Source organism: Ursus maritimus, unplaced genomic scaffold (genome assembly GCF_017311325.1).
Source record: "Ursus maritimus isolate PB19 unplaced genomic scaffold, ASM1731132v1 scaffold_1, whole genome shotgun sequence".
Classification (NCBI taxonomy): domain Eukaryota; kingdom Metazoa; phylum Chordata; class Mammalia; order Carnivora; family Ursidae; genus Ursus; species Ursus maritimus.
The window spans coordinates 1,099,266-1,125,306 of NW_024423343.1; the positions used below are offsets into that span (position 1 = coordinate 1,099,266).

The 26,041-nt window shown below is 52.9% G+C and overlaps 1 protein-coding gene across 1 annotated transcript in view; it reads right to left on the reverse strand.

Annotated features, from left to right (window-relative positions):
• The window catches only part of SNED1 (sushi, nidogen and EGF like domains 1), an 86,841-nt gene that overhangs the window by 19,241 nt on the left and 41,559 nt on the right, over nt 1–26,041 (reverse strand). Inside the window, exons 9-27 of the mRNA XM_040636307.1 lie at nt 24,297–24,422; nt 23,958–24,065; nt 23,594–23,707; nt 22,931–23,047; nt 21,413–21,529; nt 21,108–21,224; nt 20,809–20,922; nt 20,193–20,532; nt 10,904–11,030; nt 10,179–10,383; nt 9,731–9,844; nt 8,591–8,704; nt 7,846–8,142; nt 6,123–6,306; nt 4,239–4,351; nt 3,128–3,409; nt 1,871–2,015; nt 1,709–1,791; nt 73–186 (exon numbers count right to left, since the gene is read on the reverse strand). Coding sequence (XP_040492241.1) covers nt 73–186; nt 1,709–1,791; nt 1,871–2,015; nt 3,128–3,409; nt 4,239–4,351; nt 6,123–6,306; nt 7,846–8,142; nt 8,591–8,704; nt 9,731–9,844; nt 10,179–10,383; nt 10,904–11,030; nt 20,193–20,532; nt 20,809–20,922; nt 21,108–21,224; nt 21,413–21,529; nt 22,931–23,047; nt 23,594–23,707; nt 23,958–24,065; nt 24,297–24,422 — 2,931 coding nt within the window. The remainder of the gene's footprint in view (nt 1–72; nt 187–1,708; nt 1,792–1,870; nt 2,016–3,127; nt 3,410–4,238; nt 4,352–6,122; nt 6,307–7,845; nt 8,143–8,590; nt 8,705–9,730; nt 9,845–10,178; nt 10,384–10,903; nt 11,031–20,192; nt 20,533–20,808; nt 20,923–21,107; nt 21,225–21,412; nt 21,530–22,930; nt 23,048–23,593; nt 23,708–23,957; nt 24,066–24,296; nt 24,423–26,041) is intronic.

Below are 26,041 nucleotides of genomic sequence, written 5' to 3' on the forward strand. Positions count from 1 at the left end.
CCCCCCCCCCACCTACAGCCCTTAAGGCCCCGTAGGGTGGTCAGCTCTGAAAGTCCATACCTGCTGACTTACTTTCCATGTCCTTGTCACTGCCGTGTTCAGGAAGCTGGAGGGCCAGGCTGACCTGCTCAGGCACCTGCTTGGGGGCCTCCTCCGTGTTCCCAAGCTGTGCTGGAGCCGTGGGTTCTAGGAGAAATCAGAATGTCCCAGCGTGCTGACCCCCCAGCCTGCTGCCTCATGCCCAGGGTTGTTCTTGAGCTGCTTCTCTCCCTCGGGGTGTGGAGATTGCCGTGGTCAGGGCTCAGTGTGGCCTGTTCATCTGGCCATCCCCACCACTGGGGCACAGAGCTGCCTCCAGTAGGACAGCTTTTCTCTAGATGGGGGCCATCCCTCATCCTCCTGCTGAACCTCAGAGCTGCTTTGGTGAAGGTCACCAGTGGCCCGAGGCTGGGCCGAATGCCCTATCCTTCCAGGTGGCTAATGCTGTGCTGTCCCTCTTATGGTCAAATTCCACTCTCCTCCCCCTCTACCCCTGCTTCTTGGGGACTATGGTGCCTCCTCCCCCACATCTACCCTCAGGCAGACCTTGCACTTGGCCGGCCCTATATGCAAGTCAGCTTCTCTGTGGGGTCCCTGCCTATGCACTTGGGCTTTTTATGACTGCCTCTATGGCTTTAGGAGGGTGTCGGGGTCACAACTCCGCCTGCCCAGCTTCTCAGACACCTCTTCCTGGTCATCATGTCCAGTGAGCTCTTCTGCTCCTCTACTGGTCACTGGGGCTGCGACGCCCCCACCTGCTCATCACTGTCCCTTTTCTTCCCTGGCCTGGGAACGTTTGTGCTGATTGAAAATTCTCACTAAACTGGTAATTGGGTTCTGTGCCAGGGAATTCCATGAGAACAGGACCTAGTTTACAGGTGAGGACTAGGCCTGGGCTGCCCTGGCTAGGGTCCTGAGGCCCTTCAGGGTAGGGTCAGCCAGTGGGCATGTAGCTTCTGGCTTGCTGTGCCACAGTCTTGGGGAAGACCTTCTGCAGACAGATTTCTGGCCCACTCCTTCCTGCTACACCACGTGGGAAGGGGCCAGGCCATCTCGACCCATCGCTCATGCCCTGTGCTGCTGGGGCCAGGCAGAGCGGCCCGCTGGTCTGCCACAGGTGGTCCCGCTAGTCCAGGCCGAGCAGGATCTGAACCTGGGACACTGTCTGTTACTGGGACGGAGAGGTGCAGTCTGCAGACTGTGGTGTGTATGCCAATCACTTGGCTCCTTACTGAAGACAGATTCCAGTTGCACGGCTCTGGCTGGGATCCTGCCCACCTAGAAGCCCCTGGGCCAGGTTGGTGCTGCTGGTCCAAGGACCTCGCTTTGAGCGGCAAGGAGTTAGGTGGTGCCGTGTTCTCCTGCGTCCTGCTCACTAAGCTACATGGGGACTCCTGGCTTGGCAAGCCCAGCTTGGGCACCCCAGACCACCTTCTGACCCTGAGCCCTGCCAGCAGCCTGTTTCAACCCATTCTGCCGTATCGGGAAGGCCTCTGTGAGCCCATGCAGGTGCAAGGGCCTGCATTGTGCTGTGTCCCTGCTGGAAGTGGTATCGGGCGCTGGGGGTGGTCTTTAAGCCCAGGTGTTAGGGGCTTCGTCCCTCATCGTGCTGGGGACATGGGCCGGAGGAGGTGGCAGTGAGGCCCCTGGGGCTGGCTGAGGCACTCACGTGATCTCGTGGTGAACGATTTGCCAGGTGAGCCCCCAAACTTCGCACTCACTCGCCCTCTGCCATCCACCAGCTCTGAGAACCTGCCAAGGGAGTCACCACGGGTCACTGCGGAGCATGTGCCTGGGGCCGCGCGCTGTGGGGGGATGGCCGAGGCTGCACCTGGGGGCCAGGGTCTGGGTTTCAGGTATGTCGCGGTCACTGAGCAGGCGCAGCTCTGGCAAGCGTGCGGGCGGGGGTCTGTTTCTGAGCACCCGGGGATGCAGTCCTTCCCTGTGCCAGCGTCTTTCAGTGCCGTCCCTGGAGGCTGCAGGTAGATGGGAGGAGTGGGTGGCTGCATGAGGCTGGTCCCGCCAGGCCCCTCGGAGGGGAGCACTGGAGACGGTGTGCATGGCCCTGAGGCCTCATGGCGGCTTTGTGGGGCCTCATAGTGGGTTTGTGGCTTTCTAGGAAGCCCCAGGCCCTGCTCTCTGCCCACCCTAGGCCCAGGATCTCCATCAGCAGGGCATGGTCAGCCACTGGGACCTGACAGGACATCTGAGAGAGGCCCCCAGCCCCACCTGCCCGGAGAGTGAGGGCGAGGCTTCTCTGTGGGTCCTTGTCCCCTCACTGTGCCCCAGCCCTCCCTCAGGCAGGTGTGCCTGCAGCCGCACAGGGTCTGAACCTCCTGCGAGGTGCTGTGTGTCTACTCTCTGGGGCTCCGTTCTGCCCTAGCTACTGTCCGCCTCCCTGCTCCCTCTTCTCACCCTGTTGCCCTCCCCGCAGCATCCGTCCGGATGCGCCATCTTCCCACAGCACCTTGCTGGGCTGCAACATGGCAGCAGGGTCGTGCCGGACCTGGTGGCACCCTGCGGGCCTCCTGTGCACTGAGGAGCAGATCACGTCCTTCGTGTGGCCTGAGGCTCTGCGCTCCTCAGCTGTTTCCTCCCTCCATCTGTCCATTTGGGTCTCCTTCCTGCCTCTCCCAGGCCACCCCCCCTGTGGCCAGCCTGGCCCTCTCTCCCATCCTTCTGTCCAGAGGCTTCTCATGGGTCAGGCCTGGCTTCAAGGCCACTCCCCGGGGACAAGGTGAGGAGTGATATGCTTATGTTTACCGATTCCTGGTGCACGGACCCTGCACTAACTGTCCATGAAACCTTTCTTCCCCACCGATCTTCACACTCCCAAATTCTCCTGTGTGAACACAGTCCTGTTTTGCGGTTGTCTGGAGTCTCTGGGACAGTATCGCCCGTGTGGGTCCTGGGGCTGAGGTGTCTCCTGGGCAAGGATGTGACATCCCCAGGCTGCTGTCCTGCTGGGGGCCTGCAGTGAGCATGAGGGGCTGGGCCGCCTTCATGGCCCCATCAGTCCTGAACAGACTGCAAGGCCTGGTGTGCGTGGCCGTCCCCGCCCCACCGTCCCTGGCAGTGCCGTACTTACAGGTGATGATGTAGAGGTGAGCAGGCTCGCTGTGCAGTTGGTCACCCTCAGCGCTCTGCACGGCGGTCACCGATAGCTGGTAGCGCCTTCCTGGCAGCAGGTCCCGCACTGTGTAGGACGTCAGCCTCCCATTGGGGACGTAGCGGCTCTTGGTGCTCTGGCTCGTGGTCACGTTGATGACGTATGCCTCCAGCAAGGTACTTGGAGTGGGGGTGTCCCAGACCACGTGGGCAGAGGTGGCCGTGACTCTGGCGGCTGTCAGGTTTGCTGGCGGCAGAGGCCCTGATAGGCACGGAGCAGGGTAGGGAGGTGAAAGGGGCCACCACCAAGTTTAAGTATCTGACAAGACTGCTGAAGTCTCCTGGAAACCCACGTGGTCATGATGGACAGCCTTACAGTCCTAAAGGCTGGTGTGGAGGGGTGTTTGCAGCTGGGTCAGCAGCAGTGCATCCTTCTGCCTGCGAGGCCCCCCAGCATGCTGCCTGGAAGCAGCCACGGAGGCCCCGTGCCTGTGCAGCCTGTCAGCATGTTCTCCTTTTGATTCCCTAAGCCTGGCCCTGGGCTGTGGGAGGGGGCCAGACGGGCTGGGAGTTGGCCAGGGCCCCAGCACTCAGGTCAGCACCAGGACCTGAGCCGGCCCTCACTACCCCCCACCCCACAATGGGCTGTCCATGCATGTCCCCCAGGCGGGCTATCCTGGAACCTGGAACTGAGACCCTGCCCAGACCTTCCCTCCTCACCACGCACCCCCCTTGTTCACGGGTCCCCCTGGTGTGGACAGCATGGCACTGTGTCCCCCTCTGCGTTGGGGTGGGAGGGATGGTGAGGTCCGGGCCTCCTCCCCACCAGATACGTGAAGACCAGAGAGTGGACAGCATGGGCATTCACCTGCATGCCCTCTGGCGTTTTACTTCTGACCCCCGTCTGGTAGGAACCCAGGAGCCTTTGGGTGCTGGGTGAACACCCAAACAGAGGGCTTCCTGGTGGCCTGCCCTTCCTGGCACCTGTGGGGAAGAGACCTCTGGGGTGCCAGGGCCACTTTGGTAGGACTCGGGCTGGAGGGAGGGGAGAGCTTCCAAAGGTCTCACAAGACCTGAGGTCATGTACTCACGAGTCCACACGTGTAGTGGGGCTGAGGCCAGGCTCTCGGTGGGAGGCTCCTGTCCCCCAAGCCCGCTGAGGGCAGTCACCTGGATGGTGTATCTCCTTCCTGGCAGCAGGGCCCTGTGGGAGGGAGGCCAGGGAGAGACCACTGCTGGACTGCAACTACTTCCACACAGGTGGGATGAGTTGTGGGTGGTCCTGCAGGTGGCTTCCAGAATGACCGGATTTGTGGCCTGAGACCCGTGTGTTCCTCAGGCAGGAGCTACTTCCTGGTCTGTCTCGCTAGTACAGGGCAAGGGTCAAGAATGGCCCACAGCTGCCTAGGATGGCCCTGGTGCCAAGGCGGTGTTCAGGCAGGAAAGGCCAGAAAAGGGCACTTGGAGGTCATTGTGCAGAAGAGGGTGCCCTCCTGGGTGGCCCTCGGCGGGAGTGCCCGGGAGACTCCCAGCACCCTCATGGATGCGAGGACCTCACTGCCCCCACACCTGGTGCAACGTCGTTCATGCTGAGCACCCGCTTCCTCCTGGGCACCCCGAATCGACAGCAGACGGGGTGCCCCATGCCCAGCCCCCGTTAAAAGCCCTGGGTGCTGCGTCTCTCACACGTCGTCACGCCTGGTGGTGGCCTGTGTGACTCCAGGACGAGGTGCCCCTGAAGCTCACCCCTTGTCCCCCGACTTCTCCCTTCTTTGTGTTGCACCATTTCTCTGTTGTGAGTCCCAGCTGGGAGCACAGCCTCTGCTGAGTCTGGGAGGGACCCTCGTGAGTCACTGAGCTGGGTGGTCCTGGGGACCCTGACTCAGTCACCAAGCGCCCACCCCGGACCTCATGTATGTTTTTGTCACACCAGTCCTTGGAAGTGAGCAGGACATCAATCAAGAAAGGTCACAGCAACACTTAAAACACAAAGCAGGGTCTTGTTTCCAGCACAGCAGGCAGGCAAAATAGGGTCTTGATGAGTCTGCCAACTAGAAATGTGCAACCGTATGGGGGGCTCCGGGATGCAGAGGGGACGAGTGTCCCTCCTGGCCTGGCTTGCCTGCCCCAACCCCTGCCCACCTTCCAGGCGCCCCTCCCCATGGCCACAGCCTGTGGCTGCTCAGGCAGGATGTTGCTGGTCTGTCCCCACAGAGCTGACCGGCTGTCTGCTGTCAGAGGCACAGCCGACTCGGGGGGCGGGGTCCTCCCCTGAAGCTGTGTTCACTGCAGGCACAGGGACCCCAGCCAGTCTTCCTCCCCACTTTCCCGTCATCTTGCACCACCCCCAGCAGGTGTCAGAAGCCTCTCTGGCTGGCGAACCACCCCCAGGGGCCCGTCACAGACCCGAGGGGGCCGAGGCTGTGAAGTCTGAGCCTTCATTGTGGGGCCGTTCCAGCCTTTACTTCCGTCCTCAGCCAGTTTGAATGACTGATGTTCATGTGAGTTGTATTTACTTTGCAGTTTTGTTTGTATTTGATTTGTAATAATTAAGCATAAGACATTTATACGCCTAGTTTAAGGTTCTAACACAGGGTTTGAACAATAGAAAAACTTAAGGTAAGTGTAGGGATGCCCTGTGTCCCCCTTTCAGAGGGGCCTGCGTGTCTCAGGCTGGGACAGCTCTGCCACTCTCTGGGTGGCTCGGTCTCATCTGTGCAGGAGGCATGACCCCCCGGGTTTTAGAGCGTCCCTGCTTTGTCAGGGCACTTCCAAACACCCATCTGGCAGCACCTGTGATGGGGCAGGGCAGGACCGAGGCCCAGGACAGAGGGGGACTCTGCAACACAAGAGGCACATACACACCCCTACTTCTCAAGGCAGGTGGGGCGGGTGTGGAATGGCAGGGGAGGGGCACAGAGGGAGAAAGGAGGAAGCCCCAGAGCCCTGAGGGAAGGATGGCTCCCTGCTCTTACCCGAATGTGAACTTGTCCACACTCTTGTCCATATCAGCGGACTGGTCCTCCTGGGCCTCAGGATGCCGGATGGATACGCGGACACTGCTGACGGTGGCGTGACGGATCCTGTGCAGAGCCCACCGCACCGAGATGGCGCTGGCTGTCACGTTGGTGACCTCAAGGCCCTCAACCGGGCGGGGTCCTGGGGGGCAATCGGCCCCTCAGCTGATGCTAGCACCTGCTTGCTCCAGGGGAGGGCAGGGGCTTAAGACCGTGAGACAGGGCTCAGGAAGTGCGCTGGGGGGGTCACTGAGACAGGGCCCAAGCGAGGCGCCGGCCCACCTGGGCTTGCTGGGTGCGGCCTTCAGCCCCATGGGACTAGGGTCAATCAGACAGGCTCCTGCCTGGGGCTGGAGAGCAGACATCTCCACCAGAGGCCTGCAGTCTTGCCTATTTAGACATGCTGGGCAGTGGGGCGGGGCCTTGGGACACATGGACCCTGGAACCTCCTTTTCCTTCTCCCTGGATGTTTTGGTGACTGACAGTGAACATTTGGGCAATGCTGGGGCCTACCAAGGATGGAAGCTGTGAAAATCCTGGGCTATTGTGGGGAAGGGTCTGCGTAGACCTCAGGAGCAGGAGGGGAGCCCTTGTCTCCTGGCAGTGCAGTGACCAGTCCAGTGGGCAGTGGTGCCTTCTGCCCGCCCCGGGCTCCTGGGGAGACCCCACTCTGGCGGTGGAGGGGGAGGGATGCCGCTTCTTCCTAAAGCAAGCTCAGGCTGAACCCGCTCTGCCACACAAGCTCACTCAGGCCCTCCTGCTGGCCCAGGTGCATCCTCAGTGCCTCTTGGCTGGCCTTCCCCACCACATACCTGTCCTGAGTTTCTCATCTTATCCCTCACTTGGCCCTCAATGTCCTCATGGTCAGCGTCTGTCTCGGGCCAGCAGGTGACACCAGGGTACTTTCCCTCCTCCTCCCACGAAGTTCCTGTCCGTGCCTCTGAGCATCCTCGCCTCCCTCCTTCCCCATCCTGAGTCCCCACTGATGGGTCATGGCTGTCTGTCTTCACAGTGCTCATGGGGCTGGCCCTGTCTTCCTGCTTTGACCTGTGCCAGCACCTGGTATGGTGGGAGCAGAGACCCTTGTGTGCTGGCCACGCTCTGAACCCCTGCCAGCTGCCCTCATGGGCCCTCTGTGCTGCCCAGGGGACCACTGCCTCATCCATGCTCCTTCCTCCAGCCCCCAGCAGCCCCTTCCACAGTCTCCCACGGTCCCCTGGCCTCTGCCCACCATCCATTCCTCCCTGTGGAAGACCCTCCTCTGTAGATCCCAGAAGCAGACAAACCAGGTAAGGCCCCAAGGCCTCCCTAGACTATGCTTTCCCCTCCTGTGCAGCCACACCCTCCCTGCCCACCCTCTTCTCTAGAACTGCCACCAGCAGGCTCCCTCCCTACCCCCTTGGTGTTGCTGTCTCCCTCAGTGTGTTCGGTGATCCCCTGGGCCCTTTGCCTGTCCTTTCAGCACCCCACAACATGGGCTGGCTCGTGGCAGGGGCCCTTTCAGGGAGCCCCCCCACTTCTCCCCGGCCTCACTGCTAAGCCATGGCGCCTTGGGTGCCCGGCCAGTGCATCTCTGCAGGTGGCTGCAGGCACATCCAGGTGGGCACTCACGTGTGCGGGTGAGCAGCAGCACCCTCCCTGCCCACCCTCTTCTCTAGAACTGCCACCAGCAGGCTCTCACGTGTGCGGGTGAGCAGCAGCACCGGCCTGCTGATGTCATTCTTGTTGTTGGCGTTGCGCTTGACTGAGAACACGGAGATGTTGTAGGCTCTGCCGGCCGCGAGGGCCCGCAGCTGGTGCGAGGAGCGGCTCCGGTCCACAAAGTCTGTACGGCGGTAGGCCCCGTCCGAGGAAGTGTAGGTGACCGCATAGCCGTCGAGCATCTGCCTGGCAGCCTGGCCTTCAGGTGGACGCCAGGAGATGGAGACCCCACTTTCTTCCACTCGCTCCACCTTGAGGGCCGTTGGTGGGAAGAGCTCTTCAGGGTTTCAGTCAAGAACAAGGGAAGGGGGTGGTCAGCTGTCAGCCACGGAAGGCCTGGCCAGACGTCTCACCTGGTGGCTCTCGGGCCTGCCACCCCGGGGCAGAGGTGAGCTACTGCTGGTGGGGGACCAGCTCCTGTTGCCACAGTGGACCTCTTTACTTGGTCTCTGACCAGTGCCCCCTGGAGGGTCTCCGTGCGCGTGCACAGATGACTGCCTTTACTCTCGGGGAGGGTCTCGGGTTTGTGTGCACCTGTGACTGCATTTATGCTTCCTGGGCGGTTATCTGCCCCTCCCTGCTTCTTGGGTAGAGCCCGGGTAAGCAACTGCCTAGACGCTTTGCCCTGGGGGTGCTCAGCACTTTGGTCTGTCCCCTGGGGGGGGTCTGTGTCCTCATGGATGAGTGGGGGCCCATCCCCTACGCTGGCATCTTTGCCACCTCACCTTTGGCACAGTCCTTGCCCGTGTAGCCCACTTTGCAGGTGCAGCTGTGGGACCCATTGCTGGCCAAGCAGTAGCCGTGGCCCCCACAGGGGCTGGAGAAGCAGGGGTCACTCACTGGGGAAGAGGAGAGGAGCAGTGAACGCTGGGGCCTTATCTGCTCCCCCCGTGGGCCCTTGCTCTCAGGGGCAGCAGGTCCTTCCTGTGTGGGCGTGTTTGTGGGGTGGATGTGGGTAGTACCGTAACAGGCAGCGCTTTGAGAAGGTGAAGGAGGGGCCGCTCTCTGAGGGGAAACGCAAGGCTTGCCAGAGGTCTCCCCGAGAGGCTGGGTAGCTTTGCCTTTCTGTCTCAGAGCCAGGTCATCCCACCACCACTCCAAGCCCAGGTAGCCTGGCAGGCGGTGACTCAGAGTGGGGTGAGCACAGGGCTGGCCCCTCCTGGGGAGCCACTGGCAGCCGGGGCAGCCTCCCTCTGCACTGGGGCTGTGGGCACCGAGGGGACCTGAGCTGCCCCAGCCGGGGCCACTGCCCGCCAGTTCCCAGTGAAGCCACACGGGCCCCTTATCACTGTCAACGGCCATTGACCCTGGTTCTCCAGGTGTGCCCTCAGCCACCCCAAACTTGTGCCCTGAGACTCCCTGGGCACAAAGGGTCCCCATCATGCTTATGCCCAGGCTCCCAGGCCCCACAGTCCTGGGGCCCTAGGCCTCACCCCCAGCACAGGCATCACTGCCCTGCAGTGCTACCAGAGCCCAGCAGCCTCATGCACCCCGCACAAGGGACTGCTGCCAGCCAAGCCCAGCTTGGGGGCTAGAACAGGATGTGCCCCCAGGACACACCCATTCTAGGAGGAGAGCTGAGACCAGCAAATTGAAGAGACAGTTCCAGAGTATGGCAAGTCCTATAAAGGAGGAAAATGTGGGGAGAGTTCCCAGGTGTAAGGAGAGGTGGGTGCCGGGACGCTGGGGCTACAGTGAGCTCCACCTGTCCAGGCTGGCCACGGAGCCAGCCCATCTCGTGGGGTGAGGTGGGGCCATTGGAGGGGCAAGTGCAGGAGGAGTTGGGTAGCTTGTATCAGGGGACCCAGCAGAGGCCAGAGGAAGGGGCCTCTGGAAGATCCGGGGCCTGCCTCCTGCATCCCTACCTGTCTCACAGTGGTAGCCGAAGAAGCCCTCTGGGCAGACGCACAGGTAGGCCCCGCCACCATTCTCACACCGGCCTCCGTGCTGGCAGGGGCTGGAGTGGCAGGCATCCACCTCTGGAGAACACCCAGAGAGTCGGCCAGAGCCGCAAGGGGGTGTCTGGGGGAGGGAGGAGAGGACAGCGGGAAGAAGGGAAGGGGGATCGAGGAGAGATGCCGGGTGGGGGGGGGTTGCTGGGGAAATCCCCCTCAGCCTCAGAGCTCCCTTCCCGGGGTCCTTCCCCCCCCGGGGGGGTGCTGTCTAGCTGGGCCAGGAGCCCAGCCATTTCCCTCTGCTGAGTGGCCCAGGGTCTATGCTTGTTGAAAATAGGTTTGTCCAGGCCGTCCAGGGCATCATGAATGTGGGTGAGGGCCCAGCCACTCAGGGGACCCACCCAAGCACAGCCCCTACCTGTCTCGCAGTGGACTCCAGTGAAGCCTGCAGGGCACTGGCAGACAAAGGCCCCCGGGAGGTCCCTGCAGGAGCCTCCGTTTCTGCAGGGCTGCGCTTGGCACTCATCTGTCTCTGCAGAGACAGGGGCACTTGTCTGTCTCTGCAGAGACAGGACAGGAGGCTGCAAGGCCCTATAAGGCTCCACATAGGTGGGACACAGGCCCTACAGCCCTACACAGGCCCTACAGCCCTACACAGGACTGCACGGCCCTGCGTGGGCTCTATGCGGACCTCCAGGAGCCTCCACAGCCCCCGGGATATCATGTGTGCTCTGAGGCTTTAGCCTGACACCCAGCCTCTCCACTGTCTGCCTGACAAAGGCCCTAGCCCAGGTCACTCCAGCATGTCACTGTCAGGCTTCTCAGGGGCTAGGCCCATCTCAGGGCTTAGAGCCCTACCCAGGTGTGAGGGGTACAGGGCTCGTCCCCCAGTGTGCCCTGCAGGCCTCACCTCCCTCTGCCTGCTTGGAGCACAGGGCCAGGAGTCAGGGTATGACTCTCTCCACCCCCCCTCTCTACCCCTGGTGCAGGGGCTGCAGAAGGCAAGAGGAGGTCAAGGTCAGCTTGCTCAGCTGGGCTGTCAGTCTCCCTGGGGAGGTGGAGGCTGAGATATTTGTAAAGAGAGGCAGGAGTCAGAGAGCAGGCCATGCTGGGCCAGGCAGCCTAGCGGAGCAGGAGTCTTACCCGGCACACGGGGCCTCCTTTGTGCCCTGTGCGGGAGACCCATAGGGACCCGGTAGGAGCCCCCATGCAGGCTCGGCTGGGATCCGCACTCACCAGCTTCTGAGAGGGAAGCCCAGGTGCACAGGCACTGGGAGAGACCCCAAGAATAAAGTGGTGTTGTGACTGGAAGCAGTGGCTTGAAGCCAAATAAGATGGATGTAAATTAGCTTTGTTCTGAGGAGCCGGATGGAATTCTCCAGCACCCCTCAGTGCTTGGAGAGGCCCGAAACACCCTGGAGAGGAAGCAGTGGGCAGCGGGCCCAGGACGGGGGTTGCTCATCATGACCTCACAGAGACCATGTGGGACTTCACTGCACTGGCTGCCAGGTGGCCAGGCCCCATCTTGCCAATTTCATACACAGTGACCACGTATAAAACCAGTACGTTTGGGGATGAGGCCTTTACTTAAGAGTATTTGCCACAGGCTTGTTTTTTATTTTAAACTGGGACTTGTGGTCTGGAATTCATAATGTTCAATATAGAGAAGTTTAATTTTAATGCTTAAAATGTAACAAAGTAAATAAATGGTGGTGAATAATGACACCCAGGAGCTAGAATGTTCACTGGCTCATCTCGTCACACGCACTTTCCTGTCTCTTGTGACGTGGTTTTCTGGGGTTATGATGTCCTTGTCTCTTTAGTGTTTTAATTTTTATGAATTACCTAAACAATGTATGGTTTTGTTTTTGCTATTTATGAATTTTATTAAAAGGATATTGTGATATATGTACACCTCTCTCGCTCAAAATGATATTAATGAGCTATCTCTGAACTGTTGTGGGTCTCTGTGTGAGCATGACAGTAGTAGTCAGAATCCGCAGCGGGAGTCTACCATACTCTGTCCATTCTTGTTTGGTGGGCATTTGGGTTGATTTCAGACTTTTTGTTATTATTTTTTAAAATGCTTCTATTTCTGGGGCACCTGGGTGGCTCAGTTGTTAAGCGTCTGCCTTCGGCTAAGGGCATGATCCCGGCGTTCTGGGATCGAGCCCCACGTCAGGCTCTTCCGCTGGGAGCCTGCTTCTTCCTCTCCCACTCCCCCTGCTTGTGTTCCCTCTCTCGCTGGCTGTCTCTCTCTCTGTCAAATAAATAAATAAAATCTTTAAAAAAAAAAAAAGCTTCTATTTCCTTTCATAGCTCCTGGTATAAATGTGCCCATTTTCTTAAATTTAAACCTGGAAGTGGTGTCTCTGGGACACAGTTTCTATGCATGGTCAACTTGACAGGCAGATTACCAAACCCTTTTCAAAGTGTATCAGTTTACACTCCCTCCAGCAATTTGTAAGAAACCCTGTTGAGCCGCATTACCACCAGTAGATGGCTTTTTAGACTTTGCAGTTTTGTCAACTGAATGCACCTCACTGTGCTTCTGATTTGCATTTCACTGCTTACTGATATTTCTCTTTGTTTTTGTTGGCTTTATTATCTCCTTTTCCATGAAAGGCCCTACTCAGTGTGTTTTGCTGATTTTCCTACTGGGTTGATGATTCTTTTCTTATTGATTCATAGAGTTCTTTATATATTCTTGAAACCAATCATATATATATATCTCATTTCCTGGTTTGTAGCTTATATCCCACTTTCTTCCTTAGGACTGATGATTTTAGGTTTGTAATTCTTATATAGTCAAATTTGTCCATTTTTTCTTTTATAGTTAGTGCTTTTTTTGTGGCTTGAGAAATCTTTCCTTATCCCAAGGCCAAAAAGATACCTATATTTTCCACATAAAATTTTATAGTTTTAGAAAAACATTTAAGTCCTTAATTAATCTGGAATGAATTCTTGTGTGTGGTGAAAAGTAGGGAACAATCTAATATTTTTCTAAATGCATAACCATTTTTTCCTGCTGTTGTGAAGATTTTTCTCTTATGCTCTTTTAGAAGTTTACAGTTTTAGCTTTTACACTTAATGTCTATAATTCATTTCACATATGTAAACATTTATCATATTTGGTGCTATTATATATAATATTGTTCATTTTACTCTATTTTCCAGGTGTTCACTGCTTGACTATGAAAATAGTAAGGTTTTGTATATTGTCCCTGTCCTGTGACCCACTTGAATTTGCTTATTTATTCTATAGCTTTTTTGGTAGAATCTCTTAGGATTTCCTACGTGCACGACCAGGTCATCTTTTTGCCAGCAGATGTGACTTTTATTTCCTTTCTTGTTTGTGTCCCTGTCTGGGACCTCAGGACAATGTGGGAAGAAATGAGTTTAAAGGACACTCTGCCTTATTACCGGTGGTAGCAGTACGCCTCTCACCATGAAGTGCTCTGTTAGCTGTTGCTGTTTCATGGATGCTCTTCATCAGGTTGAAGACATTCTCTTCTATCTAGTCTTAGTTTATTAAGAGTTTTAAATAGTAGTTGAATATTTTCAAATGATTTTTCTGCATCTATTGAAATGATCATATGGTTTTCTCTTTCATATCCGAATATGGTGAATTATACTTACTGATTTTCAGGTGTTAAACCGACCTGTGTTCTTGAGATAAATCCCACTTGGTCATGATATATTATCCTTTTAATGTAACAATGTATTTGATTTCGTAATATTCTGTAAGGATTTTTATGTCCATGTTCATGAGGAATATTAGTCTGTAATTTTGTTTTTTTTCTTCCTTTCCTTTCCTTTCCTTTCCTTTCCTTTCCTTTCCTTTCCTTTCCTTTCCTTTCCTTTCCTTTCCTTTCCTTTCCTTTCCTTTCCTTTCCTTTCCTTTCCTTTCCTTTCCTTTCCTTTCCTTTCCTTTCCTTTCCTTTCCTTTCCTTTCCTTTCCTTTCCTTTCCTTTCCTTTCCTTTCCTTTCCTTTCCTTTCCTTTCCTTTCCTTTCCTTTCCTTTCCTTTCCTTTCCTTTCCTTTCCTTTCCTTTCCTTTCCTTTCCTTTCCTTTCCTTTCCTTTCCTTTCCTTTCCTTTCCTTTCCTTTCCTTTCCTTTCCTTTCCTTTCCTTTCCTTTCCTTTCCTTTCCTTTCCTTTCCTTTCCTTTCCTTTCCTTTCCTTTCCTTTCCTTTCCTTTCCTTTCCTTTCCTTTCCTTTCCTTTCCTTTCCTTTCCTTTCCTTTCCTTTCCTTTCCTTTCCTTTCCTTTCCTTTCCTTTCCTTTCCTTTCCTTTCCTTTCCTTTCCTTTCCTTTCCTTTCCTTTCCTTTCCTTTCCTTTCCTTTCCTTTCCTTTCCTTTCCTTTCCTTTCCTTTCCTTTCCTTTCCTTTCCTTTCCTTTCCTTTCCTTTCCTTTCCTTTCCTTTCCTTTCCTTTCCTTTTCTTTTCTTTTTTCTTCTCTTCTCTTCTCTTCTCTTCTCTTCTCTTCTCTTTTCTTTTCTTTTCTTTTCTTTTCTTTCTTTTTTATGGAGCTCAGACTCATGACCCTGAGCTCAAAACCTGAGCTGAGATCAAGAGTTGGATGCTTAACCCACTGAGCCACCCAGGTGCCCCTAATTTCATTTAAAAAAAAAACTAACATCTCTCTTGTTTTGGTATCAAGACAATACTGGTCTTACAAAATGAATCAAGTGCTCTTCTTCCTTTAGTCTCTGAAGAAGCTTGTGTAGGGTTAGTATTCTTTTCTTCTGTGTTTGATTGAATTCATCAGTGAAGCAGTCCAGTCCTGCCATTTTCTTTGCAGAAAGGTTTTTAATTACATATTAGAATTCTTTAATAGATACGGGGCTATTTGTATTTTCTATTTATTCTTCTGTCATTTCTGGTAATTTGTGTCTTTCAAGGTATTTATCCCTTTTCTTTAAGTTGTCAGATATATTGGCCTCAACTTGTTCACAGTCTCTTCCTTGTCCTTTAAATGCTAGCAGGATCCTTAGTGATGTCTTCTCTTTCATTCTGATATTGCTAATTTTTCTTTTTTATTTTGTGATCAGTCTAACTAGAGGTTTATCAATTTTATTGAACTTTTCAAGGAACCAACTTTTGGTTTCGTCGATTTTCTCTGAATATATCTTTTATAATTACATTTTCTAATTGTTGATGTATTGAAATGCAATTTTGTTATAATAACGTATATCCACTAAACATATTACATTTTTTATCATTTTCAGTAGTTTGTTTATAGATCAAAGACAACCATACTGCTTATAGAGTAAAGTTTGCTTATAGATTAAAGACAACAAATACTGACATTCTTACTCCCTACCTTCATGTCTTCATGATTTTAATTTCTTTTTCTTACTTTATTGCATTGGCTAGTACTTCCAATCTGGAATGTTGATATCAATATGATAATATTGATGAGGCTTAGTGACAGTGGGCATCCTTGTCTCCATTTTTTTTAAGAGAGGGAGAGAGAGAGGTGGGGAGGGTGTAGAGTGAGAGTGAGAGAGAGAGAGAATCTTGAGCAGGCTCCATGCCCCAGTGTGGAGCCTGACACAGGGCTTGATCTTACAACCCTGACATCATGACCTGATCTGAAATCAAGAGTTGGACACTTGGGGCGCCTGGGTGGCACAGCGGTTAAGCGTCTGCCTTTGGCTCAGGGCGTGATCCCGGCGTTACGGGATCGAGCCCCACGTCAGGCTCCTCCGCTATGAGCCTACTTCTTCCTCTCCCACTCCCCCTGCTTGTGTTCCCTCTCTCGCTGGCTGTCTCTATCTCTGTCCAATAAATAAATAAAATCTTAAAAAAAAAAAAAAGAGTTGGACACTTAACTGACTGAGCCACCCAGGCTCCCCTTGTTGTCCCCAATTTTAAGAGGAATGTCTTTCTATTTAGGATAATGTGTATTTGAGGTTTGAGGAGAGGCACACTAAAACTACCTCAGAAGCTAATTTCCTTCCCCCTGTTGGTAACTCAGCATGACTGAGTCAGATCAACAGAAGCACAGGTTTTGAGTCCCAGATCCTACCTCTGCATAACAAGGATCAGGAGACTCATTGTTCCAGACCTCTCGCGATGTAACCTGTACTTCTTTCTCTATAAATGTGTGAAGTGTTATTGCTTGGCCACACATAGTGTGCTAGTCTGGCTATGCCTGGCCTAAGCACACCTCTCTATGGGATGATGCACACTTCGGGGGTTATGTGGGCTCTGCTACATCTCTCTTTTAAGTTTTTCCTCCAATAAATCCTATATATTTTATACCACATGGTATTAGAGGTGTGTATGTACATGTGTGCGTATGTGTGATGTGATTTTTATCTGGTAAGAAAGTACTTTTTTATTCCTTATTTAGTGAGAATTTATTTCACAAATGGGTATAAATTTTGTCAAATGCTTATTATGCATTTATTGAAATGCTTATATGCTTTTTCTTCTCCAGTTGGTTAATATAGCAGGTTTTCCTAATATCAGACTATTCTTGCAACAATCCAGCTTGATAATGGTATATATAGTCTTAATAGACTATTGGATTTCTGCATCTATTGTTCATATGTTTAACAGATCCATCATTTTACTTTCTCCAGCTGTCCATATCTGGTGTTGGTATCAAGGTTATACTGGCCTCACAGAATAGGTTGGCACATAATCCCTATTTTCTACTCTCTGGAAGAACCTGTATAATGCTGCAATGATCTGTTTGTTGGCAACTTGGTAGAACTTACCTATAACATTGGTCCTGGAGTTTCATTGTGGGAAAATGCTTTAAGTACTCCTTTCATTCCTTTAGTTGAGTTCCCATGAAGCACTGCTTTTGCTACATCAGACAAGTATTTATATAGAAAATGATCATTAATATTCATTTAAAGTTTTGTCACTGTCCATATTTCTTCTTCAATCCATAAGCCATTTCAAAGTATCTTTAAAAATATCTAAACATGGAGATTTAAAATTTATCTTCTTGTCCTTAATAACTTAATTTTTTCTGTGTGTTCAGAGAATGAATTAGTTCAAATTGTTAGTTGTATTATTTGAATCTTCTTTTTGCTGATTTTTTTTTGGAGGGGAGTTTCTTAACCTGAATTGAGAGAGGTGGTTCCAAATTTCATAGTATTATGGTAAATCTGTCAGTTTCTTCCTGCAGTCTGTTAATTTTTGTTTTATATGTATTGACACTGTCGTATTAGGAGCTTGAATGTTTATAATGATCTTGGTGAATTGGAACCAATTATCATTGAAAGAGACCCTCTCATCCCTAATGATGCTTTCCATCTTGGTGTCTGTTTTGGCTGATAATAGTGTAGCTAAACTGTGACTTGCATCTGTGACTTCTCTATTTTGATCTGTATTCACCTGATATTTTTTCCATATTTTTACTTTGTCTTTTTGTTTATGATTTAGGAGTATCTCTTCTAGGAGAGTATAGCTTTTTTTTTTTAAGATTTATTATTTTAGAGAGAGGGAAGGGGGCAGAGGGAGAGGTAAAGAGAGAATCTAAAGCAGACTCTGTGCTGAGTGCTGAGCCTGGTGTGGGGCTCAATCTTATGACCCAGAGATCGCAAACTGAGCCAAAGCCAAGAGCTGGATGCTTAACCAACTGAGCTGCCCAGCTGTCCATAGCTTGTTTTGTTTTGTAGTAAGTCTGGCAGTCTGTCTTTTACCTGGAGAATTTAGCTCATTCTTATTTGTCTGCATTTTTTTCCATCATAATATTAACCCTGCCACTTTTTTTCTGCTTTTCTTTCTCCTTTTAGAGAGTGACAGACTTTCTTGCAATATTTGATAATCCTCCCTTCTCTTACTGCTTACAGAATATTCTAGGTTTATCTTACTATTCAAATACTATCTCCAAAAAAACCCACCCTTTTTTGCTAAGTCTTTGAAGCTGTGTTTGCGAGAGGGTATTTTTTATTACACTCTCACGTTTGAGTAATAGTTCGACTGAATAGACATTTTTAGGTCTTAAGTTTATTTGCTTGGTATTTGCTGAGCTTCTTGGATTTGTGGGTTGATGTATTTCTTCCTTTTTAGAAAATACTCAGTCATTATCTCTTCAAATATTTCTTTTGCCTAGTCTGCCCTCTCTGGGACTCCAGTTATGTGCTTGTTTGTTTGATATTTCCCACAGATTTTTTATGCTCCATTTAAAAAAAATTCATTTATAAATAATTCATAATTTATTTCTTCTTTCTGATCTTTGGTTTGAATAATTTTGTTGACTTGTCCTTGAGTTCTGTGACTTTGTCTTCTGTGGTATCCTTGCTATTGGTAAGTCTATCCAATTTATTCTTCATTTTAGATGTTGTATTTTTTATTGTGTTACTTTTAAAAGTTTTCTTTCCTCTGCTCAAATTTTCTATTCTCTCATTCATCTTGCTTCTCTTTAACATATTTATAATGGCTATTTTAAAGTCCTTGTCTGCTAATTCAAACATGCAGATCCTCTGCAGGTCTGTTTCTGTTGACTGTTGCTTTGTGAGATTATATGTCATAATTTCTTGCTTCTTAGACATACTGTATACAAGAACAGAGAGACCAAGGTAGAAAATACCTACCCCTGGGATGGCCATGCTCTACTCTGTGTCAGACAACTAGCCTGAGCAGCTGATCTCTGATATCATCCAGAGGTTAGCTGGGCTAGGCCTGGTGCGCAGGGCTCATTAGTGCCAATTAATGATTGGTTTTAGATGCTTGAGGGTTGGAACAGACCTCTCCCTCCAGGTGGACTGGGGAAATCTCAGCCTCGTGAGGGTATGAAATCTCTCTGCTTTCCGGACCAGCCACTGGATTCCCATGCGCTGAGTAAAAATCCTGTGGGGGGGAGAATTGGTGGGTGCTGAGCGCTTGCTCTGCATCTGTGATTCCTGATTCCAGCCCATCGTGCTTCCTCACATAATCACTGAAAGCTTAGTTGGATTTCTCCAGCTCCTCAGAATGGTCTGTCCACAGTGGATTTGCTCCTGGGATGAGAGCAGCCATTAGTCTTTCTCATCCAGGAAGGGCTCATTTGTACTTCTCTGCATACTCAGCAATCTGATAGGTTAAATGATATGGTTTTACAGGTTCTCTGGGTCCTTGATGTTACAGAGTGATGGTATTTTGTGACTGTCTCCATGCTCACTGAATGGATCTCCTCAGTATTTAAAATGTACCATTTCATTATCTTATATCTCATGTCACTGTTGAGAAGTCTGGTACCAACGGGATTATTGTTCCTTTGAAGATTCCTGTTCCTTTTTTCTCTAGATATTTTAAGAATTTTTTTCCATTTGTCTCTGATATTCTTAAATTTTGCTATAATGTGCTAATGTTTCTCTTTTCTCCTGTTTGATGTTCTGGGGCCCTTTCAGCCTGTGGTGGTTCATCTGTCATTCTGGGAACTGAGCTCCATAGTGGCTCCAACATTTCATCGTGTTTCTGTTTTTCTCTCGTCTTGGACCCCTGTTACCTCAGTGTTGGCACTTGTACCCTCCACAGTGCTTGCATCTCATTCACACAGACCTCCCTGCTTCTTCGTGGGAAGATTCCTCAAACTGTCTTTTAGCTCATTAACTTAGCCTTCATCTGTATCCCTTTATAAATTGTTATTTCAACTATTACAGTTTTTCAGTCCTCTTTTCCACTCTGTTTTGTTAAAAATGACTTATCCACGCTGTTTCTTATGACCAGTGCCATGTTTCCTTCTGTACGTCTGCCATGCTTACTTATCTGCTCGTCCACCTTCTGCAGTTCTGCTCCCAGCAGTATATGTTGTTTGGACTTTATTGCTGCTACCTTTGGAGAGGGCTGGGCTTGGATACATAGGAGGACAGGAAAGACGCTTGGGGCTAGGCAGCCCCATCTGTCTTCCGAAATTCTTCACCTGTGTGGGGCCACACAGCTTGGGTTTTGCAGGGCATTGGGACAGAGCAACATTATGTGCCCCACCCATCTCTGGGTGCTGTTGTGGTCCCTGAGCTACTCTGTTTAAAAATCCTTGTTTTGTGAAAGATGTGTCAACATCGCACAGGTTTTCTGACGAACAGCGTTAGGGATGCTTAGGCTTAATGCAACACACCTGCAGTTGTGTTAGTGTCCCTCTGTCTGCAGGGGCATCAGTCGGGGGGGGGGTGGCCTGCCTCCGAGCCATGCACCCTGGCACACTGTGGGAGCCTGAGGCGATGCTCTCTGAAGCAGCACTCCTCAAATGGCTATGGGGGTTCTTCGGGGCCTTGTTCAAATGCAGGGTCTGCTTCCAAGGGTCTGGGTGGGGCCAGGGGCAGGAGACAGGCCCTGAATCCTAATCTGCCTCTTGAGGACGCTGCCCTCAGGCTACCTCCCGGCCTCAGCTGCTTCATCTGCAGGGTGGGCATATGGGCTGGACGTCCTGCTCTGAGGACAGGGAAGCCCTTAGTGAACAGTCAGGAGTGGAGCTGGCACTAGTCCTCACCACCTTCCCCACAGGGTCATGGCCTCTCTTTGTGGGAGGTGGGGGAGGGCCAGGGTCAGAACTGCGGTCCTTGTGCTCCTCTGAGTGGCCCTGGGGAGGAGGGTGTAGGCCCCACTGGCTCCGCCCGCCTGCCCCCCGCCCCTGCCCCAGAGGGCCTGCAGGTCACCGTGGCACTGTGGAGGTTCGCTCCAGACGCCTTGTGGCTGGCAGACTCGGACGTGGCTGGGGGAGCTCAGGCTGTAGCCTTGGTCACACTTGTAGAGGGCCACGGAGCCCAGCCGAGTGCCGTTGAGGCGCAGTGTGGCATGCTTCACCTCCGCTGGGGGGCCACAGTCCACCTCTGCAAGGACACAGAAGCCCTGTCCTGCACTGTGGGGCACCTGCCTGAGGCCCCTCCCTCTGCTTCGCCCTCTGCTCTGCCAGGCTGCAGTGCCTGGAACCCCTGCTCCCCGCACAGCCCTCCCAGGGTGAAAGTGCCTTGACTTCAGGAGTGGCTGCCCATCGGTTTTCTCCTTCTTTTCCCTCCCTCCTCTCAGCTCCCTGTCTGGCCCTGCTCTGCTCTTCTGGGATTAGGAAGAAATCCCATGCCTTCCACCCCAACCCCCAGCCCTCTCACCCGCCTGGCACCGGCGTCCCATATACCCTGCTCGGCAGTGGCAGGAGAAATCTGTGCCCAGGTCCTCACAGGTGCCCCCATTCATGCAGGGGCTCCGGAAGCAGGGGGAGGGGGCTGCAAGGACAGAAGGGGTCATCATCGCTGTGTCCTCCCCAAAGACCTCTAGGCTTCATGGGAGCTCTGCCTCCCACTCCTCTGAAGCAGGGCCACCCCTGCCTACTGGGAGCAGAAGTGGCCCTCAGGCACCCTGGCTGTGCTGCCCCCAGCTGGTCTAGCCCACTGGCCTCTGCCCACCTTACCTATCTCGCAGTGCCGCCCAGAGAAGCCTGGGGGACAGTCACACTTGTATTTGCCAATGTAGTGGAAGCAGGTGCCGCCGTTGTGACAGGGGCCTGAGGCACAGGAGTCCGGCTTCCCTGGAAACAAAAGGACCCCATGGGAGTCAGGTGTCATGCACCCACCACCCAGCACCCCTCCCCTGATCTCCAACATCCCAGAGCTGGTGCGCCTTCAGGGGGGTGCTCCTGACAAGCAGACACGTGGTGGCTGGGTCGGGACTTGGCTCCCCCCATCCAGGCTGACTCCAGCTGGCAGGGGGCCGCACCAATCTCACAGTGCCTCCCGGTGAAGCGGTAGGGGCAGCTGCAGTGGTACTCGCTGCCCGCCTCCCTGCATGTGCCCCCGTTCCGGCAGGGCCCCGAGCTGCACAGGCGTGGCCGGGCTGTGTGGACAAGGATAGGGAGAGACAGACAGAAGCAGGTGAACAGGGTCAGCCTCCCGGCCCTGCAGCACCCGTGACACCCTACTCACATCTCAACCGGTAGGTCCTGTGGACCCAGAAGGCGCAGGCCCTTGAAAGCTCTCTGCCCACCCATCCTCTCTTGTCTGTCCCAGGCCCTGGGGACCACTGGGCCCTTCCTGGTGGAGAACTGGCCCGCATCGCCGGGAGCGCAGCTGCAGCTGATAGCAGCTGGAATCCACTGCAGTCTGATTTTTGTTTTCTGTGTGTCTAGTGGCACCAGTGCATTTTCTCTGGGTCCTAACACCCTCCCAGGGCCCTGAGGGGCTCACATGCTGGCCTGTGCCTGAGACGTCTACATACTTAAAGGCCTGCACCCTGAGGAGTGGCACCTTCAGAGGCCCACGGAGGAGTGTAGACCCTCGGCTTCCTCGACATTCTTGGGAGCAACGTGCAGCAGGAAGGGGGCCTGCCTGTCACCATGCTCAGCCCTCCTCTCCCCACCACCCCACACCCTGCAGGGCCTCACAGACTGCATGTCTAACTTCCAGCCGCCCTCCCCCAAAAGCTGCCGCCCCGTGTCCCCGCTTATGGATGCCTTTGTTGAAGATGAAGGACCTCGGCCACCTCTGCAGGGAACCAAGCTGGAGGGCTTCACTTTGGAAACACCCTCCTCCTCCTGCAGGGGTGGCCGAAGCTGTGGGTTCCGTGGGTCAGAGTAGCAGGGACCTGCCCTCAGGACCACCACGGGAGCAGAAGAGGCTTCCAGGTTAGCCGCCGAGGCCTCTGTTCTCGGCACAAGTGAGAGGCCCAGAGGCGTGTGCGTGGCGCAGGTGCTGAGCTCCAGGAGACAGGCTGAGGCCCGCTGGGCTCTGCCGAGGGGCACCACTGCAGAGCCCTGAGCACCGCGTCTGAATGCGCGGAAGACACAGGCCAGGGTAGGCGCTGTCGGGATGGCGCCGCCGCCACATTCTCACGGAAGAAGACATTCGCTAATATGTAGAAGTGTGAAGCGCTAACATTCTCCAAGTTCAATTAGATTTAATAAGGCCCTAATGAATTTTTAAAAAATCAAGGATTCTAAAATCGATTTGGAAAAATGCTGAGCGGGAAGCGATGCCTATTCTGAGGAAAACCAAGTAGTGACCAGGAGGCCACGGAGCAGAACCACTAACTGAATAAGCAGCACTTGGGCGGCGGGAGGGGGAGGGCGTGGGGGCACAACACATGGAAGCTGGGCGACCGAGGAGAGTAGCAATTCAGGGTGAGCGGGGCCCTCTCTGCCCTGCCCCGCCCTGGCCTCCCAGCCCTGCGCTGTGCCGCCCTGCCCTCCTAATCCTGCCCTGCCCTCCCAGCCCCGCGCTGCCCTCCCCTGCTGCCCACCTTTCTCGCAATGCCTGCCATGGAACCCTCGGGGGCACTCGCACGTGTAGGAGTCCTCATGGGCATCACAGGAGCCTCCGTTGAAGCAGGGGTCTGAGTCGCAGGGGGACGGCAGTGCTGCAGGGGGAGAGGGTGGTCACCCTGACATTTCAGCTGGAACCAAGGCCACTTAAAATACGCTCTGGGGAGAGGGGTTTTGATTCTTCACACCAGGCTCTAAGGCCCTTCCCTGGAAATTCTTTTGTTCTCGATTTCTCCAGAATTCACCCTACCTCTCCTAGGAGCTAGAATTGAGCTGTGGTGCACAGATGGTTTTGTACCAGCACCTCCGTCAGCTTCACGTGTAGTTGTACACTATGCAAGCCATTCATTATTTGTACACTCACAAATACACAGTAGTATTTCATCACATACTTAATTAGACAGCCATGAACTATTTTAATGGCTAAGCTAGGGAAGAGCTTGTAGGCATCCAGAGGTGCTTTCCCAGCTGTGAGCTTCCTGCCGTGGAGGGGGTAGACTGCCAGGTCCCTATTACAGTGGACACCAGGCGCACGCACCTACGGGGCTCTTGTGGGCCAGTAGAGAAGCCCTGGCCTCTGCCTACTTTGCCCCCACTTTCTCCTAACCCCCCCTCCCTGGTTTCCAGGCGGGCCCACTCACAGTGGCTGACATTGTGGTCCGAGTGGCAGACGCAGAGGTAGCTTCCGCCGTACTCCATGCAGTAGCCGCCGTCAGGACACTGTGTGTTCACGTTGCAGGGAGTGGCTGTGACTTCTGCAGGGAAGGAAGAGGCCCATTCGTCTTCCTGGGGACTTCTTGTTCTTGAGAGGGGTCAGGCGGCCCCGCCAGGGTGGCCTGGTTCAGGCACTCTTGTGGCGGGCCCCCTCCTGGGGTGGGAGTCGGGGATTGTGGGACCGCTAGTTAAGGGTTTGGGCCCAGACCCAAGCCACGAGCTATACTCTGGTTTGGGGGATTTTCAGGGGCAGGGCAGGAAGCATGCCCCACTGCAGCCCTGGGCACTTACCAAATTCACAGAGGAGGCCAAAGAATCCTGGGGGGCACTGGCAGAGGGTGGTGTTGGCGGCCCCCAGGCATCTGCCACCATTACGGCACTCACAGTGGTCAGGGGTTCCTGCCGTAGACCAAAGGGGAGGCTCCAATGTGGGGGTGCTGGAGGATTGGGGCCGTCTCCTGCTCTTGACCTGCCCTGTTCCTGTGGCTATCTTCCCATGAACACTGCTGTGCAGACACACACACACACATACACACACACACACACACACCTGTCTGCCTTCCTGTATGCACTACCCACAGGAGGACCCTGCCCTGGACCGCAGCCCTGGCAGCCCCAGCCCAGACTCACTCTCCCTGCAGTCCGGGCCGGTGAAGCCCTGGGGGCATTCGCACACATAGCCCTCATCTGCATCCACACAGGTGCCCCCATTCTGGCAAGGGGCTGAGAGGCAGACATCTGGCACTGGGTGGTTCCCTGCAAGAAAGACAGAGGTCACCAGAGGCTGCACAGCATGGGGGGATTGGGGCCGAGGGCCCCCTTGCCCAGGCCCTACAGCACTCAGTTCTCAGTGCAAGTGGGATTTAAGGCCGAGGCCCACTTTCTGGAAGCTGGTTTCTAGCTGCGCCTCATCATCTGAGCCTCCTCTGTGGAGCAGAAGGCAAAAGCAAGAGTATGGAGACCCCACGGTATGCACCAAAGGGCCCAGCTAAGACCAGAGGGCTCCAAACAGATGCTTCTACTCAAGCATCTATGTTAGTAATGTGGTTGGGATTTTCCAGACACAGTTTTTGTTGATTTCTGGTTTAACTACTGTAATCAGAGGACACAGTCCTTTTCAACTGATTGAGCTTTATTTTATGTCCTGCAGGATGGGCTCTCATGGTGAGTGCTCCATGAGCACTTGGAAAGGATGTGAGTGTCTGTAACGTGACTTAGGTCAGGTGGGCTGACGGTGCTGTTTGCGTCTTTGAGGTCTCTGCTGATCCTGCGAATCACTGAGAGCGGCGGCTTGGACCACTGCCTGTGCTTACAGATCCATTTCTCCTTGTTTCCCATGTATTTTGATGCGTGTTCATAGGGGCAAGTACATTAGAATTGCTCTACCTTTTGATGACTTGACACCTTTGTCATAAAAGACCCTTCTGTTTCTGGCAGTACTCCTTTCTCTAGAGTTTAGTGTTTGCCATGAGTATAACCACTCTGACTTCTCTTGCTCAGTGTTTGTCAGCCTATCCCTTTTCATTGTTTAGATGTTTGATTTCTTCGTGGTTCAGAATTTATCTTTTAAATAACATATGGCAAAATTGACTTTTGCTCGATGTACACTTCTGTGAATTTTAACACGTGTGTAGATTTGTGTTGCCCCCGCCACAGTCAGGACACAGCACACTCCGTTACCCCAAATACTTCCTTGTTGTATCTTCAGGGTTGTAGACTCCCTCCCCTCCTGAGCCCCCGGCAACCACTGATCTGCTCATCACTGCAGCTTTGTTGCTTTAAGGATGCCAGAGTGGAAGATTACTCTTGAACGGTACGCAGTCTTTCGAGACTGGCTTCTTTCACTCAGCATAAGGCCTCGGAGGTCTCTCTCAGTTGTGTGATCAGAAGTCACGTGTCCCACGAACAGGGAAGGACATTTGGGTTCTCAGGTTTTGGTGATTGTAAATAGACATGCTATAAACATTTGTGTATTTTGTGTGAATGTAAGTTGTCATTTCTTTAGGGTTAATAGCTAGGAATGGAATTGCTGGATCATATTATAAGTGTATGTTTAACTTTATGAAAAGCTGCCAAGCTGTTTTCACAGTGGCTAAACATTTGGCATCACCACCAAAAATACGTGAGAGTTCCCACAGTTCTGTGTCCTCACCAGTCAGCACTTTTTATTTTAGCCATTCTGATAGGTTTGTGGTGGCGTCTCATCGTGACTTTAATTTGCAACTCAACGGTGGCTAATGATAGTGACAAATGCCTACATTTGTTCATCTGCCCCTTTGCCTTCCAGATATCCTTTTTGGTTAGATATCTGTTCAGATCTTTTGTCCGTGTTGTGGTTGGTTTCTCACAGTTGAGCGTGGAGAGTCCTTTATGTG